Raw genomic sequence first — 18,897 nt, 5'->3', positions numbered from 1 at the left:
TTTACATAAAATCAGTGTTTACATATGTATCAATTCCTGTGTTCATCTGGGTAAAATTTCCACAATTCATAAACTTCTAGTTCAGTGTTTTTTTAATAAAATTTGTTTCATGACAGTATCTTCAGTGTCTTTGGAAGTATTTCATAATGATTTAGGAAATATAGCAGCATGTTAGTATTATTTAAATGGATGATGGAAATATGGAGTCAATTGGATGCAAACTTTCATCCAGAATTCCTTAGAAGAATACTTCATAACGAAACTGACACGTCCAGGTCCAAGGAAGGCTTTGTTAAGAGAAAGTTCTATAAACTTGCATGGATTTTGGTTAATTACTCAAAATATTTCTGCATATTTATATTATGTTTATTATATAATTACCAAAATATGTATACCACATATAAACATAAAACTTTCACAGAAAGGAAAAACAGTTGTGGATTTTAATGATTATTAAGCAACAGTGAGGAGAAAGTATCTATAAAGTATCTATAAAGGTTTTTGTGTGTGTGTGTGTGTGTGTTACAATGTACATTATCACAATGTCATTTTGCTCATTAATACTCTAATCTTCTTTGTCCACCAGATTATCTATTTCCCAATCTATATGCAGCATCTTTATTATTAGGATTTGTGGTTTTGGGTGAAAATACTAAATTAAACAGCCCCTTTCCAGCCTACCATGAGAAAGCCAACAAATTTTAATTTAAAATAGGAGTTATGAAATAGATCTATTGCATGTGCATGTCAAGATGCAGTGGACTTCTAATAAACCTAAACCTACTACATCAAAATATGTATTAAAATGTATATGTGTATGTGTGTCTATGCACACATGTAAAAACGTTATAAAAAATGAAATTTTGTTTGTGTATTATTTACAAAAATTAGAACTATTTCTTTCATGATTTTCTTGATCAAATTCATTTTAGAAGTAAATAAAATAATCTTCAGCTAATGTGAAAATACAATGTTATATTAATTCTGACCCATACTACACAATCGATATCCAAACTGAATATTCGTGGAATTTATTTTCTTTATGGGTCAAAAATGAAGAGGCAAATCACAAACCATGAATAATTCTAAATTCAATGAGAAAAATGGGTCTACATTACTAGAGTAGAATCTATTTATTCAATTTTAAATATTCTTACTGTTTTTTTTCAAATTAAATATCTCTACAGAATTTAGGTAACTTCTCATAACCTGTTTTTATTTTTATATCCCTGAAATCATTAGATATAGCCAAGGACATCTAATTAGTTTCTTTCTTTTTTATTGCTCAAATGAGTAGCTCAATGTCTTTTTAATGAATTTGATCAATAAAGTAATTGAAAATCTCCTCGCCAGAAGGAATTTTCAGTTTCAAAGATGTTATGGGTGAAAGATGACCGCAGGTTTCCATGACACTGAGGTCAAAGGTTAAATGAACATTTAGGGTTTCCAGTGATCTGTGAACAATTCCCTGGTTTTCTCTAACTATGCATTATAAATCCTCAATAAACCATTTATATAAGATCATGGTGTGACATTTGTTGTCAATATAATATATAAATACATTTCTTCTCTCTAGTCCTTTTAGATGCTATTGGCTGCACTCAGAATTCTCATTACAGTTTCCTAATTTTCTGAAAGAAAAAGAGCAAAAGAAAGGAAGAAATGAACGGTGCCAACGAATTAATGAGAAGGTCTTCTGAAAGGATATTTTGAAATTCAAGTATATTGAAGCATCTTCATTCAATCTATAATCAGTAAAATTATCACTCAACAGAACATTTCATCACCATTAGCAATCTCATCTTATATGAACACTTGAGTTAAAAATACCTCCAAGAAAGGAGTCTAAGTGCAAAACTGTAGCAACAGAAACACTGCTCTACGTGTTTTGCTTGTTTCTCTGAATATGACATACATTTTTTTTTCTACATTGGAATTTCAATTGGCTTTAAATTGCCCTGGGTCACACCCTCCAAAAAATGTTGCAAATGAAAATGATAGCTCACATACCATTAAATTGTTAACCAATCTGAAAACTCAACAAAACTATGAATAGAAACTAAAGCCGTAAGTTAATGTAGCAAGTTAGTATTTAGAAAGAGTTATTTGTAATAAATAATGTGTGTGTGTTGGGGGGGTTAGGTCTTGAAGTTAGAGTTCTTTCCTGTCAAAATCAATAACTCTATAACCTTCATTCAATGTTTTTGCAAAAGGATCTTGACTTTGTGATTGCTTACTTAAGTAAAAATCAATGTAGGAATTAATATTCAAGCCAGTTGTAGCAAACTGTTTGGTCATCTCGCTTATCAGGTTTAAACTTGTTTTTACTCTTTTAATTTCGACCTTAGAAACAAAGCTGGAATAACTACTGTTTTGTGAGATTATGTCATCAACGAACACAAGTTGTCAAAACAAAAGTTTTCCTTTTCATTGCATCAGAATTGACCCTGAGAATCTGTCATATTTTCTGGCTCTTCTAATTCATCAATTTCACTTCCTACAAATATGGTTTGCCTTTTCCCATAACAATTTATTTATTTAGAAATATTTTAGAGTCTGTCTTTCGTAAAATAATATAAGCAACAAGGTTACAGTAGAGGTTTTCATTATTAAACGTAGACTGTTTTATTCTCATATGCAGAAAACAACTTAGGCTCTGGACAGAATATCTTCTTTTCCCAGTATATATGTATCTGGACATTTTTGCTAATGATAGAAAGCATAAGGACTTAAGAAAGATGAATAATTATCTTCTATTTCCTTTAAAAAATACATAGATATGAAGGATCAAAGATCTTGCCCATCTAAAGAAAGAATTTCTTAGCACTGTTACCCTTGAACCTGACTTCTTTCAGTTCCATGGCAGTAAAATTTCTGCAACATCAGCAGGTACAGCCATTAACGACTCAATGTTCCTACAGCCAATGTTTGTCTGTTCCATTTATTCCTATTCTTGACATGGTGCTGAATCAGGCAACACCACGGACAGACATTAAAAAATATTTCCTTTGTATTAATTTTAAATAACCATTTAATCCACATGTAAATTTGAATTGCATACAAGTGCACCATATTTCATGAGCAGAGAAGGAAAAGAATCAGAGAGGTCACAAAACAGAGTTCTTAGATCTCAGAAACCAGCATCAAGGAAAAACAAAAGCCCCACAAACCTCACAAACATAAGAGAACAAGAGAGAACTTTTAGTTTAAGACATCAAACAACATGGATAAAACTGTACTCAGAAACTCACAAAATATCTCAAGTTCTCTACCTACCAAGGGTGACAAATAAGCTCTTGGGGAAATAAAAACAGATTATGGAGATCCTTACATCCTTTTCAACGATCACTATAAATGTAGGTCTCTCAGCTATGATTTATAGTACATAATGTGCAAATAAAAATCCCCCAACAATTTTAGCATCCATCAGTAGTTTGGAAGCTAATTTAATTTAATTTAGCGAATGAATAATTAAAAAGTCATAGGATGTCATAATGTGATTAGCTAACTAAGAACTCATCTCTGTTTCCACTATTATTAAAGATGATATCCCTTCCTTCTTTAATGAAATAAAATTATTAATATCCATTAGAAGCAATCATGTCAGCATAAAACCAAAAAATATACAGATGACATATCTATACACTGGGAGTGTGAGGTCATTTCTTTAAAATAAAGAATCTCTGTATTTTTCAAAATAAGATAGACAATCTTTGATATTTTTCTTTGGAACAGTACCTGTAGAATTAGAAACTATTAAAAATGTTATATTTACCTAGATTCAAACTTAGAAGATAAACATTCATCTACACATTTAGCAACTCAGAAAATTTCACTTGGTTAATATGGATCTTGAAATAAAAATTAGTATTTTCCAAAGACAAATGTAATAATAGTAACGCACCATCAGTAACTTCCAGTTGAGCTTTTGCTAAGATGCTTCCCGCCACAGTTAGGGCCTGGCAGATATAGTAGCCCGCATCTGAGCGCTGAATGTTGGTAATTGTGAGGTCTCCGGTTGGCGAAACAGAGCATCTACTGTTGGGTTGCTGGGGTTGATTTGGAAAAAGCAAGTTCTGTGAAAGAAACACAATCTCATCAATATCTTTCCCACAAAGAAGGAAAAATACATTAACAATAGCTATTATAATTACTGTGATATGGTAGGAAAAAGAAAATACATATTTCTAAAAATATGGTCTTGAAATGATTAAATGCCACATAGTGAGTTTCACTGGGAAACTTTCTCCAAATCGTGGAAAAATAATATGCCTTAAGAAGTCAGCCTGTCTTCTGAAGTCCGAAGGAATAATCATCTAAAAACCGTGGATCTTGGGGCACCGTCGGCTAAGTTTCTGCCTTCTGCTCAGGTCATGATCTTGGGGTCTTTGGATCAAGCTCTGCGTAGGATTCCCTGCTTATCGGGGAGTCTGATAATCTCTCTCCCTCTGAACCTCCCCCTCCTGTGTGTGCACACACATACTCCCTCTCTCTCAAATAAATAAACTTTTTAAAAAAATAAGAAAAAATAAAAATAAAAAAATAAAACCCCTGGATCTTTACATTAAGCCTTTACTTTCTCCCTGACTTACTGCCAGTTACTTCATATCTTTGAAACATGATTTCCTCATCCGTAAAATGGGCATGACAATGCTCATGTGACTCATCAGACATTGTGATAATGTGGAATGTAACATTAACTATGCTTGTGTTTTATAAGCTGCACATTACTAAGAAATGCAAAATAGACTTTCCACTAATCATTCTGAATACTTGATGTAATTACCTGAATTTCTTAATGAAAACGTTCAAAAGTGTGTGGCTGGGACTGACAGAAAGAGACAGTCAAATCTACTCCTACAAAATTTCTGCAGATTGTAATAGCTTTGAAAGGAGCTAGGTAGAAATATTATCATCTATGCAAGATGAAGCAAATCATTGAAAATAAAGAGAAGATGCCAAATGTTTCTGAGGTGTGCCTGTGCCCTTAAAGAATTTCACAATATGACTTTCTTTTCTATGAAAAATTACTTTACAATACATCTCACATTAAATACAAGCAGCCCAAACATAAAATTTTGGAAGTTCCTGTATGAGAGCCGTAACGTTAACTTGGGTGACCTATGTTGCTTTACTGTTGTTCAATTAAGAAAAACATCTGGGTATAACAAATCATATTGAGGTATGTTTCCAAGTTGGATTATAAATAAGAACATATCAATTTTTATGTTGTATTTACTTACAAAAAAGAACGTTATAACCCTCTGGGATCTGTTCCTCAACATAGTAATTAATTTTTCAGGTTTGTAATTAAACAGTTTCAATACGTTACAATCAGGAGGTAATAACATTCAATTAAAGGCATAAGACACATTTTCACCTTAAAATGTTTTTACCCTTGAAGTAATACCAATGGAAGAGGATAAAATAGGGTATTAACACTTTTCAATTACGCTAAATGACTTTAATCCTGCGAATGATGTCCTACTTTAATTAGAAGCTCTTCTCTTTATTGCAACATGATGGATGTCCACTTTATTAGATTTGAGTGTGACACTATAAGCCCACTTTACATAAACATTACCGTGTTATTAAACCCTTTCTAAAAGAAGTGATGTTTGCAAGCATGTCAGGAATATAATTTCAAAACGCGATTGCCCTCCTATAAAACTTGTATTACTATATAAGGCTAGACATTTTCATGCATAGGAAACAATATGAGAACAAGCTAATTCTCGTGTGGAATCCAAATATATTACTGAAATAAACCATCTAAAAGAGAAGGGTCTAAATTTTAAAGCCACTTGAAAATGATACAATAACTCAAAGTATGCACTTTCCTACAATTAGCCATTAGAATACTAATTTACATAGCGCTAATACATCAGATGGACTTAATTCTCTCTGGGATCTCTTCCTCTACAATGTAATATCAGTCCACCTTCTAAATGATTCGTTGACATGGAAAATGGCATATGATTGAGGTTAACCCATCATCTTTATTCACGGCTTGTGTGACACAAGCACAAGAAAATGGATTACAAGCAAAACCCCGGAATTCTACAGAGCTCTTCTTGCCTTGAAGTGCCTAGGTGTCCTATTAGTGCTAATTGGCATTATCAGCACATATTGAGGAATATGGACCATTAAGTCCAGGCTCTTAACTCTCTCTACTGATGGAGAGTCATAGATCACTGTAAAAATTGGATACTGGAGACAGTAAGACCGATTTATTTTTCCTAATATTCTAATTCATAATTTGAAACTTTACAATTTCCTCAGGCAATTCTCTTTTGTTCTCATTCACAGTCTCTCTCTGTCTCCCTCTTCCCCCCCACCCCGCCCATGCAAGCGAGATACATGAAGGAAAAGAAAACCAGACCTAAGATTATAATCAAATCAAATTACCTAACTAGAATTTTTTCCAGAGACTGAGATCTCTGGAATTACATGCCACTTTACCAAAACAAAACAAAACAAACAAACAAACAAACAAAAAAACAGAAAAAGAAATTCTTTAGTGCTATTTGATTATCTTCAAAAACCATTAAAGCAGAATGTAGCATATCTAAATACCGTGTTTATTGGGCCACAGGTCCAATACACATGTTATCCAATACCTTATGTCAACCCGGAGCTATTTTAGGGCATGTGATTTACACATGATACAGCTGTATTTATATAATAATGAGGTGGGATGATGGGATTTCACTCAATACATGGGATTGATTGATTGATTAATACACGGATTTAAAGTGTAAATTTGCAACAATCCAACTGCTTCACATATTATATTTATGAAATTGATAAAAAGTAATATATTCATATCATTACATGTCCTATCAGTGGCTTGCAGGAGTGACTTTGATGGATCCCAAAGCAGCCAGGGTGGGTGGAGGGAAAGAGCTGCAGGCAAGAGAAAAAATCCCTTTGAGCTACCAGGGCTCTCCAGCATTCACCCATCCCAGCCTTCTCAGGTGCTGTGTGGGTCTTGGGGCAGAGGTGACCAGAGTGGTGTTGAGCCTCTCCTTGGCGCTGGGCATTAGTGTCTGGGCAGCGGGAGACCTCAGGTCCTGGCAGCCCGGGCTTGAATGATAGTATGAACATGAGGACTCAGGGGAACTTCCTGATGCTTTTCTTTCTTCTTCTTTTTTTTTTTGTTAAGATTCTGTTTATTTGAGAGAGAGAGAGAGAGCACAAGCAGGGGGAATAGCAGAGAGAGAAGGAGAAGCAGACTCCCAGGTGAGCAGGGAGCCCGATGCAGGGCTTGATCCCAGATTCTTGGGATCGTGACCTGAACCAAAGGCAGACCCTTAACCAGCTGAGCCACGCTGGCGCCCCTCCGGATGCCTTTCTACCCAGATAATCATACATAAATTCTGATCAACAGGTTCTTTTAATATAGTTTAAAAATTTTCCCATCTCTGGCAAAGTTTTTAGATTTCCTGGGGCTCTTAATAATGGTTTCCATTACTCCCCAGGAAATTCTCCCAGAATTTGGACTAACAACAGAGGGTGCTGAGGTCTCTTCCTGTGAACTATATGCCTCCTGAAAGTTGGTTCTGGGAAGAGTATAACAAAAATATCTCTAGGTCCTTCAGGAATGTACTGATAAGTTCTCAGGCAAAGAACAGTTTTTGGTTAAACCTGGAAATTCCATTCATTGCCTGAGAAGCTAGAGGCTAAGTGCTTGTCCAAGTTGGACACTGCCTACGTGGAAAAAAAAAAAAATAGCGTATCCAATTGACTCTGAACAGAGTCTGAAAGGCCATGCTACCCACAGAGGGTCATAAGTGGACAAATTAGGGCACAGCAAAGACCAGGCAAGTGCTGATGCCTTCTGGTATATGATGTGTTATTTCCTATCTCACCCCACCGTGAACGAATCCAGACGGGATGATGGAACTAAATACTTCTCCCACCCTTAAATGGAAGTATCCTTAAGTTAATGATAAAACAAAGGCATTTATAATATCTCTCTATGAACAGGGATTGTAATTGGTTTCTAAGTGGATTGATAACGGAAATATTGTTTGACTGGTTTACATGTGCGTAGGATATTCTAAACACTTTATACGTAGAAACTCATTTTATAATCCCAGTGTAGCCTGCTGCAAGAAAGTAAAGTTATTTTTCTGTTCAGAGATTTTAATAGCTACAGAGGTTTTAATCAGGCTTTTTAAGATGATTAAGTTACACTGAGTTGTATCTATTCCATGTAAAATACAGAATTTTGGATATGAACACTGGAAAATAAAGAACATTCTATTAGAATATCCGACCCTCACTTACTTTAGACTTAATTGTTCTCTTTTTTAGAAATAAAATATATTTGACATCGATAACAGGAAAGGCGAGACAAACTTGGAGAAGCACCAGAGACAGGAAGAGTTCAGAGATTTCCGAAAAGCAGTCAAGGTTCACACTCACCTGGCTGCCTTCTTTTTGCCAAAAAACAGCTGGCTGTGGGTTTCCTTTAGTTTCACAGGGAAATGTCACTGTTCGACCTTGAGCAACAATCTGATCTCTTGGCCTAACCACAAACTGTGGAGGAGCTATAATTTAAAAGGAAAGAAAGTGTATAAATATCAACCACTGACAAAGAAATAGATATCAAAGGGAAAATCTGGTACTAGGTGGACTGCTCAGAGCCAGACAGAAACCACAGTTTTTAATGGTTTTTTTTTCTATTTTTTAAGGCATTTTTCAAAACACAATGGGGAAAGGAGAAAAGCACTCTCTATCAAATGGAAGGAAAAGAAAACTTATTAGTAGATACTTCCTAAATGCTGTACATAATAATTCTGTAGCCCTTATATTTGCAAAGGAAAACAGATTTTTTATGATATTCTAATGCCTTTTAAAGAAAAATATGGTTTCCCAATTTGGTTTTGCGATTTGGATAGATAAAGGTGAAAAAGAATCCCTTCATTACACAAGTATCTCCTTCCTCTGAAATTAGTCTACTCACAGACATGACCATTCCTGTAATATTTATAAGACATTGTTCTACATGCAGGCAAACCAGAAACCTTAGAATATGATCGCTATCCTCAAAGTGCTTATATTCTCGAATTTACGAGTTAAAGTGTTGAAAACATCAAAGAATTATGAACTGCAAATTATATACAAAGATAACTAACGATATAATGACATGTTTGAAAGTGGTTGATTATACTTAATTCATTTCATTTAGATAAATAAGCATTAGTCAGACAATTGCTATGTTCCCCTACTGGACACAAGGATACAGAGATTAAAAAAAAAAAATTATCTATCCTGCAGCCTTCAAGGAACTCACAAACTAATGGCGAACACAAAACGTGATGATGACAACAGCAAAACCAAGGTAAAACAATTATCGAAGACTATGCTAAGTTCAATGATAGACATGTTTCAGAGCACAGCATAGGAGCCTTTCAATCATAGTACATGTAAGAAATGTGACCGGACTTCAGGAGAAAAGGATCCCTTCGTGTTATGGCAGCTGTGAAAGGCTTTAAGCAGAAAATACACATTATGGGGACTTTAAGGAAAGGGCAGCGTTTAGGTAAGTGGAGAAATGAACACATTCCAAGCAAGGAGCTTACTGAGCAAAGTGCAAGAAGCAAGAACACATCTAGCATACAGTGTGTAATCTGGCAGAAATGAAGGGTCTCGGTTGTGTAAACATCATGGGCTGAAAAACATAGATTTGATACAGCCTAAGAAAGTCCCGAGAAGCCAAAGTGAGGATCTTGTTCAAGGTCTTTCTAAGCTAAGAAGGGACAGATCAAAGCAAAATCATTGGCTATCTTAGCCCTCTAATGAATATAGTACAGATTGTGAGGGAGGCAGATCAGCCAATAAAATAGGAACTCTGGTAGGAAGATGAGGGAAATGATGTAGGCAAAGATAATGAGACCTAGGCATGAGGAACTCCAATAGAAAAGAAACTAAAGGGATGGTGGGGGGGAGGGTAAGAATACTGAGAAAGTTCAAGTTTAAAGTGGGAGCCGAGTGAAAGACAGTAGACAGTATAACTGTTAGTTTTCACAAGGACATCTTCTTCACACCGAAACCCACTCCTGTTGACAAGAAAACAGCACTTTTATTCCATGACTTTTCTCATCATCTGTTTACACTTTAAATCATCACTCATGCTAGAAAATGGAGGATGAAAAAAAGTTTAAAGTCAACTCTAATTTTTAAAAGTGGCTGGCTGTGGCAACCATCCTAAAATTTGAACTCTGAAGAATTAGAACAATAAATGACGTTCGGTTGAAGTCTTTACCCAGAATTCTTTCAGCCCTTCGGGAGTACACAAGAGCAGGTCCAAGAACAAAGTAAATGGAGGGTAGCCTCAAACATACAGCCAAGGGCTAACGCTTATAAGAATGCTAGTATCGAAACAGCAGCAGCATTTTTTTTTTTTTTTAAATTCACTGAGATTTGCAGTGACTTAGTTCGTGGTATTCTGCCTCCTAACTCAACCCATTCAACACATACCCCAGGGACAGTGGGGATAAATCTACTAAGTGAAATTTTCTTCTATAACTATAGATAACAGTAGACTCAGTCTAACGGGATGGAGAAGCCAGATTTATGGATCTATTTGAACAGAATGTGGTTTATGTTGCCTCGCATTTTCAGGAGATTACTTGCTTCTTACAATCTTCTTGTTATTTCTACACAATTTCACTGAATCAGCAGATACATTGATTTTTGTTCCCTGTTTTCTAATAGGAATGATAGATTAAATCAATGTTACAAAATTACTTTGGGGACAACTCTTAAAACACTGCAATGTCCATTTTTCAGGGAGGATATGAAACCACCAGATTATTTATACCAAAAAAAGCTTAAGATTGGTCTCTATTATCTCCAATATCCAAGGAAAATAACACATATTAAGCAAAATTTAAAGATCAGATATAGTTCCTGCTTCTTATTAATCCTATAAAAGACAAGTTTAGTGCCAATATGGATACTAACTAAGCCAGAGTAAATTAGCTTATTCCTCATTTAAAAAAAAAAATCATTTAACAGTCTGATAAAAGTCACACATTCCCTTATTTGTTCATTTGTACTGCTTTGGACTAGAAAGAATTTAAATTGGCTCATATTACCTGGTTAGTAAAATCTTAGAGCCCCATTTGTGCCAAAAAGTCCTTCTTTATATAATTAATTTTTAAAATGTAATAGTCGAAGTCACCAAATAAAACATCAAATGAAAACATATTTTATAGTCTTAAGCATATTATGCTCACTCTGTATCTGTCTACCCACCTACTTCAGTAAAATTAACATCTACACTTTAATCATAAGCACATACCTCCTTGTATTTAATTTTTTAAACTTTTAAGAACTTTTTAGTAGAAAAGTGATTTTACAAAATGCTTTTGGAATCTGGATCCTACAATTTTAACCAGCTGCAAAAACACAGCTCCCCAAAAAGGACTGGCAAATGACTGCAACTATCTCCCCACTTTTCTGAAAACATATGATTTGTTCATTTATTTATTCAAAATGCACTGACTGACTACAAATTATGAGACATTCTCTTTGGTACAGGGGCTGGAAAGTCAAATAAAAAATTGGCAGTTACTTCCAGGTAAATAAGTAAATAAACACAAATGGAGCAAAGTATGGTTTGTATAATAACACAAAAAGCAGAGGGCACCGGGTATGAAAGGTTGGAAGAGCAGCGAATAGACCAGATGATGAAGAAAGGAGAGGCAAGAGGCCAGAGAGGGCTATGGTTGGGTTGTGTTTTAAAGCACAAGTAAGAGTTTACTGGACGAAGAGGAGTAGGTTACTTGGAAAGAGAGAAGCAGACGCCAGGCAGAGACTTGAGGGGCTGGATGTGTTAGTGGAGTGTCCACGGTCTTAAGAATAAAATCAGAGGGCGCCTGGGTGGCTCAGTGGGTTAAGCCTCTGCCTTCAGCTCAGGTCATGATCTCAGCGTCCTGGGATCGAGCCCCACATTGGGCTCTCTGCTCAGCGGCGAACCTGCTTCCCCCTCTCTCTCTGCCTCTCTGCCTACTTGTGATCACTCTCTGTGTCAAATAAATAAAATCCTTAAAAAAAAAAAAGAATAAAATCAGAGATGCAGAAGTGATATAATTAAGGCCAGATAATTTATGCTAAAAGAGCTTAAATTTTGCCCTAAAGCTATGGAGATCTGTTCAAAGATGTTTACGCAAGAAAGATGTAACAAGATTTATGTTTTAGAAAGCGTGCTTTTTCTAAAAGAGAAAGCACAGATGCGAGGTAGGAAAATCGCAAGTTAGGGCAGAAAATCAGTTGAGAACTGTTAGTTATAGAAGCACCTTAAGAAAACATTTCATCAGAACTCTTAAGGGACAAAGGAATTCTGTAATATTATAATGTAACATTTACTAGTAATAATAAGACCTAAGAAGACCAGGAAATCATGATTTTTGAGTTTTTATCCAATATTGAATTTTTTTTAAAAACCCTAACAAAGTACTATCAGTATTTGTATTATTCACACTATGAAGAATTCTTTCATGTGACTTTCATTTATATTGTATTTTTATTCCACGTTATTAAAAACACACCCTATTTCTAAAGTACCAAATACTTTCTCATCATCAGAACTTCAGCCGCATCACTCCACTGGAATTGGACTCACCTTATCATTTTTTAAATCAAACAAACAAAATACAGATATTAAAGCTAAGCCCAAAAAATTTTTTTTCAAGAGTATTTCCGTATCTGAAAATGTACATCCTTTCCTACTGTCACTTACAGTTGCACCACCAAAACAAATCGCATCAATCACTTTTACTTCTGCAGTCTCTCTCTGCTCAAAATCTATATTGCAACCTCCTGTGAAGGGCTATCAGCTGAAGGAATTTATTTTTGAGGTTTTAAAGGGAAAAACTGCATCGATAATTCTTCTGCTAACACATCACATTTTCACTCTTTCTGCCAGGTGGTAGTGAAAATGGTTTGAAAAGACGATGCTTGGCTGATGGCACCGATGGGAGGGAGCAGGCAGAGAGGTGGCAGTTTATCAATACGGCAAGGTAGCCCAAAGTGTGCTCCACAGAAAATGGATTTTCCATGATGACTCTCATGAAACGTAAAAAAACCATGATTGGGTCCTCAAGATGACAATTCCAAACACACATTTAAACCCAATGTGCATTAAAGAGCTTGAGTTATAAACTCCAGAAGAATAGAAATGGTAATTCTCGTACACATTTTCCAAGAGAGAAGACTATAAAATACATATTTATATCCTCTCTAAAATCCACACGTGGTAGACAAATGTTTTGTGGTTGTGATATAATAACATAGTTGCTTAATCTCTTAAGTGATTCTACCTTATTGTTACAGCTATCACAGGAAATGAGATGAAGAAAACAGTGGTACGATTCAGTGTTCGATGGATACTTACAAGTTAAAAACAATAGCTTTATAAGAAGAGCATGTTGCGTGATTTCCAGAAAAGTAGACCCAAATATGAAAAGGTCAATTGAGATTAGAGGTCTGGTATTGTTCACTTGAAATGGCATTTTTGAGAATTTAAATATAATGCACAGTAAATTAGATTTGATTTCTGCTAAATTGTGCTTTGATACTGTATTCAGTCCAAGCTGGCTTCAATCAAAGTCAGGCTACAGCTCTGTTATGCTAATGCCCGCTGGTGGAAGTGAGTGGGTGTTATGGAAATCAGATGGCTGAACACGAGTAGGAAGCATAGGCCATGCGTGAGGTGGGCTTGGAGATGAGGGGATGGAGAGACCTAAAGGTTAATCACATCATGTTCCAAGTTGTTTTTACAGGAAAATTTGACTTTCTGTGGCAGACATGAACATGGAGATCGTCATGCGGCAGTTGCATATATTAATATGTGACAGGATGGTTACAGGCACACTCAGTACACCTTTCTTTGGGTATAATTGTTGCCTGAGTGAGGAAGCTTCTTGTTCTGTAATAAACGTTTGGAACTTTATATCTTAAGCAAGTAGAAAATATTTATTTTGCTATTTAATATTTTTGCTTGTTACATTCTAATATAGTCTATGAGCGTGTTTGAAAAGCACACTCATTTACCATATGTGTGGGTTAAAGATATGCTGAGTCACAAATTGCTTAGTACAAGGACAATAATTAACCTTAACTGTGTGTTCATTCAATGCCAGGCAGTGAATGGTGTTAAACCATTCACAGGCATTATCTCATTTAATACTCAAAGAACCTTATGTATTAACTACTACCATTATGATATCATTATGTATTAACTACTACCATTATGATGATCATCAAGGTGAAGCTTACAAAGGGCACATGGGTTTTTAAAGATTAATGCACTAGGTCAGAGGATAGGTTTGACTTAGGGTCCATCGAATGTCATAATTGGACCTCTTAAACATTGAGCTTTTAGATTAATTCAGTTGACTTCCAACCATGATCTGATTAAAATTTGCCATCTCTAGTACCAGACAGAAGGGTAAGAATCATATGCTATGATTTCCAATATGGTACAAGGATGTTAAAATCATAACATTATGTTTTTCCTGAATAATTGTTTTGATTATTAAAGTAGCATAAAACCTATGATCTTGCTCTCTCTGTACCCCTGAAAGTACAACCTTTCTCAAGTATATTTATTTCAAGTCATTCTTTATTCAAAAACCTAGAGTGCTTGTTCCCCTCAGCGTAGCATTTGGCTACACTGGCCTGAGATTTTACCATCCTGACACTCACTCATCCCCAGACCAGCTCTGGTATTTCAGCAGAACAGTCTACTTTTAACCACTTGCACGGGTATTGGCTTGTTCCCGAGGTTCACCCATCTCTTTATCTATTATTCTTTTATCCAACTTGTTGACAATGATTAACCTGAGCACACTCTATGTTCTACTTTCTCGTGTTTCTTCCACTTTACAGTACCTGCTCTTGCTTGCATTGCCTTTTTTTGTCTCTATTCTTCCCCCTGTCTAGCTGTCTTGCTTCCTCCGTTCAGTTGTAACTTCTTACTGGAATGGGGGGCTACCATCTGCATTGAAATGCAGTCTTTATTTGGCCTGAAAAAGCCCCGAATAGTGAACGTTAAATGAATGTCTTGAAATAGGAAATTAAAAAACAAACAAAAAAAAGTTCTTGATCTAAAGCAAACACTCAATGTCTTTTCCATTTTATCATACTGGAAGGATATGACACATTCCTACCAGAGACAGTGACTCACTATTGTAGCAGTTTGGGTGGAAAGATGCCAAGGAAAATATGTTGTTTGAAAATAATCTCCCAACTGATTCTGAAATGTCCTTCTGTAGAGAATGCCCCTGTACTATATTGGAAACTTACGACACAAAGACTACAAATGAGTACGCACCACCCCAGAGTGGGTGTTGACAACAACAACATAGAAAAATAGAAGAATTACGTAACAACCAATTCTAGACTTTCCAGAAAAGATAGGCTTATTCTCACCAACAATAAAAAGTGAGAAGTCATTGCATTAAAATGCAGTATAGAGTGGGAATAAGAGATGAATGTTTACTTAGTTTATCATCACAACGGACTAACTTCTAATTGATAAATGATTGTTTCTTCAACTTACCTAATTCTATTTGATTTTTACTATTTAACACTTCATTTGACTTCAAAAGAATTTCTGTTAATAATATTGGAAATGCATAATGTCATAAAATATTTAATTTGAAGTTTATTAACACATAATTCATCTTAGAGGAAGCAGGGCATATAAAAGGAAAACATAATTTAGGGATATAGGATTTAAAATAATCACTTTTATAAAGTCTGTTTAATCACATTTAATTCATTTGTCATTATTTTCAAGGAATACAAGTAATCAAATTACTAAATTACCTACCTTTCCAGCTCACCTCTTTCTTATTGAGTTCATGGCATTAACTCTTCTAGATGAGTGCTATGCCTTCTTTCTCAGCCAGCACCTTACTTCTAGCTAATATTAAAAATTCCACGGTAAAATTCCAACATCTATACCTTTTCTTTTAATAATAATGTAGTAATTACCTATCCATATATATGCTTCTTCCATAATCTAATGTCTCTTTATAAGTGTAAATATATATAAATTTATCTATATATTTGCTTCCTGAATGTCAGTATGAAAAAATAAAAGTACCAAATGGCATACTGCTTTCATAAATATGAAAAGTAAAGTAAATGTTCAAGGACAATAGAATGGCTACAAAGAACCACAATCCTTATATTCTTCATCCATTTAGACTTTCCATTCTACTCTATGAAACATCTCCAGTATACAAATTGCTTTCAGCCTTGTATGAATAAAGACATGTTGCAATTATGCAGCTATTTTAGAACTACTTTCATGGAATTTATTGATTGTGGGAAGACTACTTTTTGAGGGTTCACATAATAGCTAGAACTCTAAAAGTAATGCATGATTATTCAAAATCTGAAGATTAAATTAAGTCATGGAGTTAGTCAAATGAATTCTACAGTGTGACTATAAAATAATGAAAGTGGCCTTCTAAACTGTCATATACTGTAAGCAATTCCAAGGAGTATCAAAAGTACTGAGCTTTAGTAGTAAATATGACACACACACACAAGTATGCATGTTTGATAATCATGGTGAAAATCATTTTTTAAAATTTATATTCACACATAATATACTCCTCCCTGAAAAGGAACAATGCAAATATCAAAATGAAACATTTCTATGATTATCTAGAGTGCACAGAATGCCTTTGAAAAGAATAAATTCATTTGGTTCAAAGTATCTTGAATTTTGGGGTTTTATAGGCAAGCATAAAAAAAAGAGTCATAATAAACAGCTATATGCACATAACTATTTGTATTTGGTCTTAATTGTTTTTTAAAGACAATTTAAAGACATCAGTGGAAAACATCACAGTAGCTAGAAATTTATGCTAGAAATGAATTCAGATGTTGGTTACATTTACTGGTTTCATTTTGTGCTAGGGTCTGAGGGTACTAAGATCTCTGTCCCTGGAACTCATTGGCTACAGAGGAAAGTCACATGAAGACAATCAAGTATGACACAACATAAGGAATAATGCAGGATGAGGGTGTAATGCAGGATGAACTACCATTTTGACAGTAACTGGACTCAGTCTGTCTCCAACAATTGAGGAAAGCATGGAGAAAGGAGGAGAGAGAGAAAGAGAGAAAGAGACAGGTTGAATTGTTCCTTTGAAATTAAGTAGATAAGGAAGGGAAAGTGGGAATTTGCTCTTCACAGAGGGAAAAAATGCATGCATTATGACAGAGGCGAGTTTCTCAGACTGCAACAGCTGTCACCCTTACTAGACTGCATCACCACCTTTGGCAATCCTGATCAGTCTGTTAAACTGAAGGATTAGGTTGGTGGAACCATGGATTTTTTCCATGTAAATAATCTTTATTATTTTTAGCCTGTGAAGATAGTAAATAGATCTACATTGCAATAAATGTAGTAGTTAATTCCTAAAGTAACTAAGTTGGGTACGTTTAAGATAATTTTAAACCTTATTATATTCCAGTGTACTAAGATAGATTTCATTTTGATTATAGGTAAATATGGGAACCCCTCCCTGCAGCTGTAGGAAATCATTCTGAGATTTAACATGCAAATTTCATAGACATACCAAATTCTACAAAAGTTATAAATTGAGAATGCCTAGAAAAATCTGACAAAATTTTAAACAAATTCTGAACTGTCAAGCACATTTCACATATCATTCTGTCCATTATCAACAGTAAAACTACTATCCTTCTTGCTTTCCTGACTGACTAAACACTAAAATACTGAGGACAAAATAAAATCTTATTTTCTCTAAGGGACTGTTCATTCTCAAAAACAAAAACAAAACAAAAACAAAACCCAAACTATTAACTTAAAAGCTAATGAATTATTAAATAAAGCAATGTTTAGATTATATTTTTAAATGATCTCATTTTTCACCAACAGAAAGAGAATAGTTGAAAGAGTAGTGAAGAAAATTCTATCTAGATCCTAACCTGGGAAAACTAGACTTTTCCACATTGCGGATAGAAGGGGCTGTAAATATGGGGGTGTGGAGAGGATTCTTCAAGTAAATGGTGAGACAAGACATCCATTTTCACTCACTTAACCTGTCAACTTGCCAGAACTGTCATGTCAGCACTCCAGCTAAGCCACGAAGGCTGATCACATCCCATTATCTCATTTTTTTTAGAAAAAGATTGCATGAAGATGCCAATCAGAAAAAAAAAGGGGGGGGGGACTTGCAACCAAGAAACAAATGTACTGATGCTGAAGGGCTGCTTAGTTAACGGAATTTTAATATGCAACTGCAATGTTTCTTAATAACATTAATTACACGCTTAGTAAGGCACCATCCTAACTCATTAGTGCCTTCTTTTTGTTGTATTTTATCTCCTCCTAGCAGAATGGAGACTATGTGATTGGCCTGCTACCATTAATGTTGCTTCATCTTTTTATAGCACTATTTAAAGCTGCTTGCATAAACATTTTCTAGGCAAGTATTACCTATGTACGCATATGTGTGTAACAGTTAACTGCACCACCATTTGGCTTGCCCCTACCACTTGTAAGTGTTATGCTAGACCTAGAGGCAACAGAACGATAAATGCAACAATGTATTTACCAACAAAGAGTTAACAGTTTTTCAGGACAGATGAAAACAATATCCCTAATAAATCTGGAAAGCATTGCTTGCCATAAGAGACTTTAAAAGGCATTCAGATATATTTTAACTCAAAATTTAATTTAACTTGGTAGCTTATATATTTTTAATGAATCTAATTATGAGCTATTCCCTTGAGTGACATTTAATATGTTTAAATAAGTAGTGTCATAATTCAACTGTCATGCATATAATTTTTAGGTGTAATGTATATCATAATATCTATTTTATAGTACATAGA

General features: G+C 34.9%; 1 protein-coding gene across 1 annotated transcript in view; it reads right to left on the bottom strand.

Annotated features, from left to right (window-relative positions):
* ROBO2 (roundabout guidance receptor 2) overlaps positions 1 to 18,897 on the bottom strand; it is a 584,467-nt gene that overhangs the window by 98,627 nt on the left and 466,943 nt on the right. Inside the window, exons 8-9 of the mRNA XM_080815165.1 lie at positions 8,431 to 8,555; positions 3,905 to 4,076 (exon numbers count right to left, since the gene is read on the bottom strand). Coding sequence (XP_080671291.1) covers positions 3,905 to 4,076; positions 8,431 to 8,555 — 297 coding nt within the window. The remainder of the gene's footprint in view (positions 1 to 3,904; positions 4,077 to 8,430; positions 8,556 to 18,897) is intronic.

This window comes from Martes martes, assembly GCF_963455335.1.
Source record: "Martes martes genome assembly, chromosome: 1".
Taxonomy (NCBI): Eukaryota; Metazoa; Chordata; class Mammalia; order Carnivora; family Mustelidae; genus Martes; species Martes martes.
This window is presented reverse-complemented; position numbering and strand designations above follow the sequence as displayed.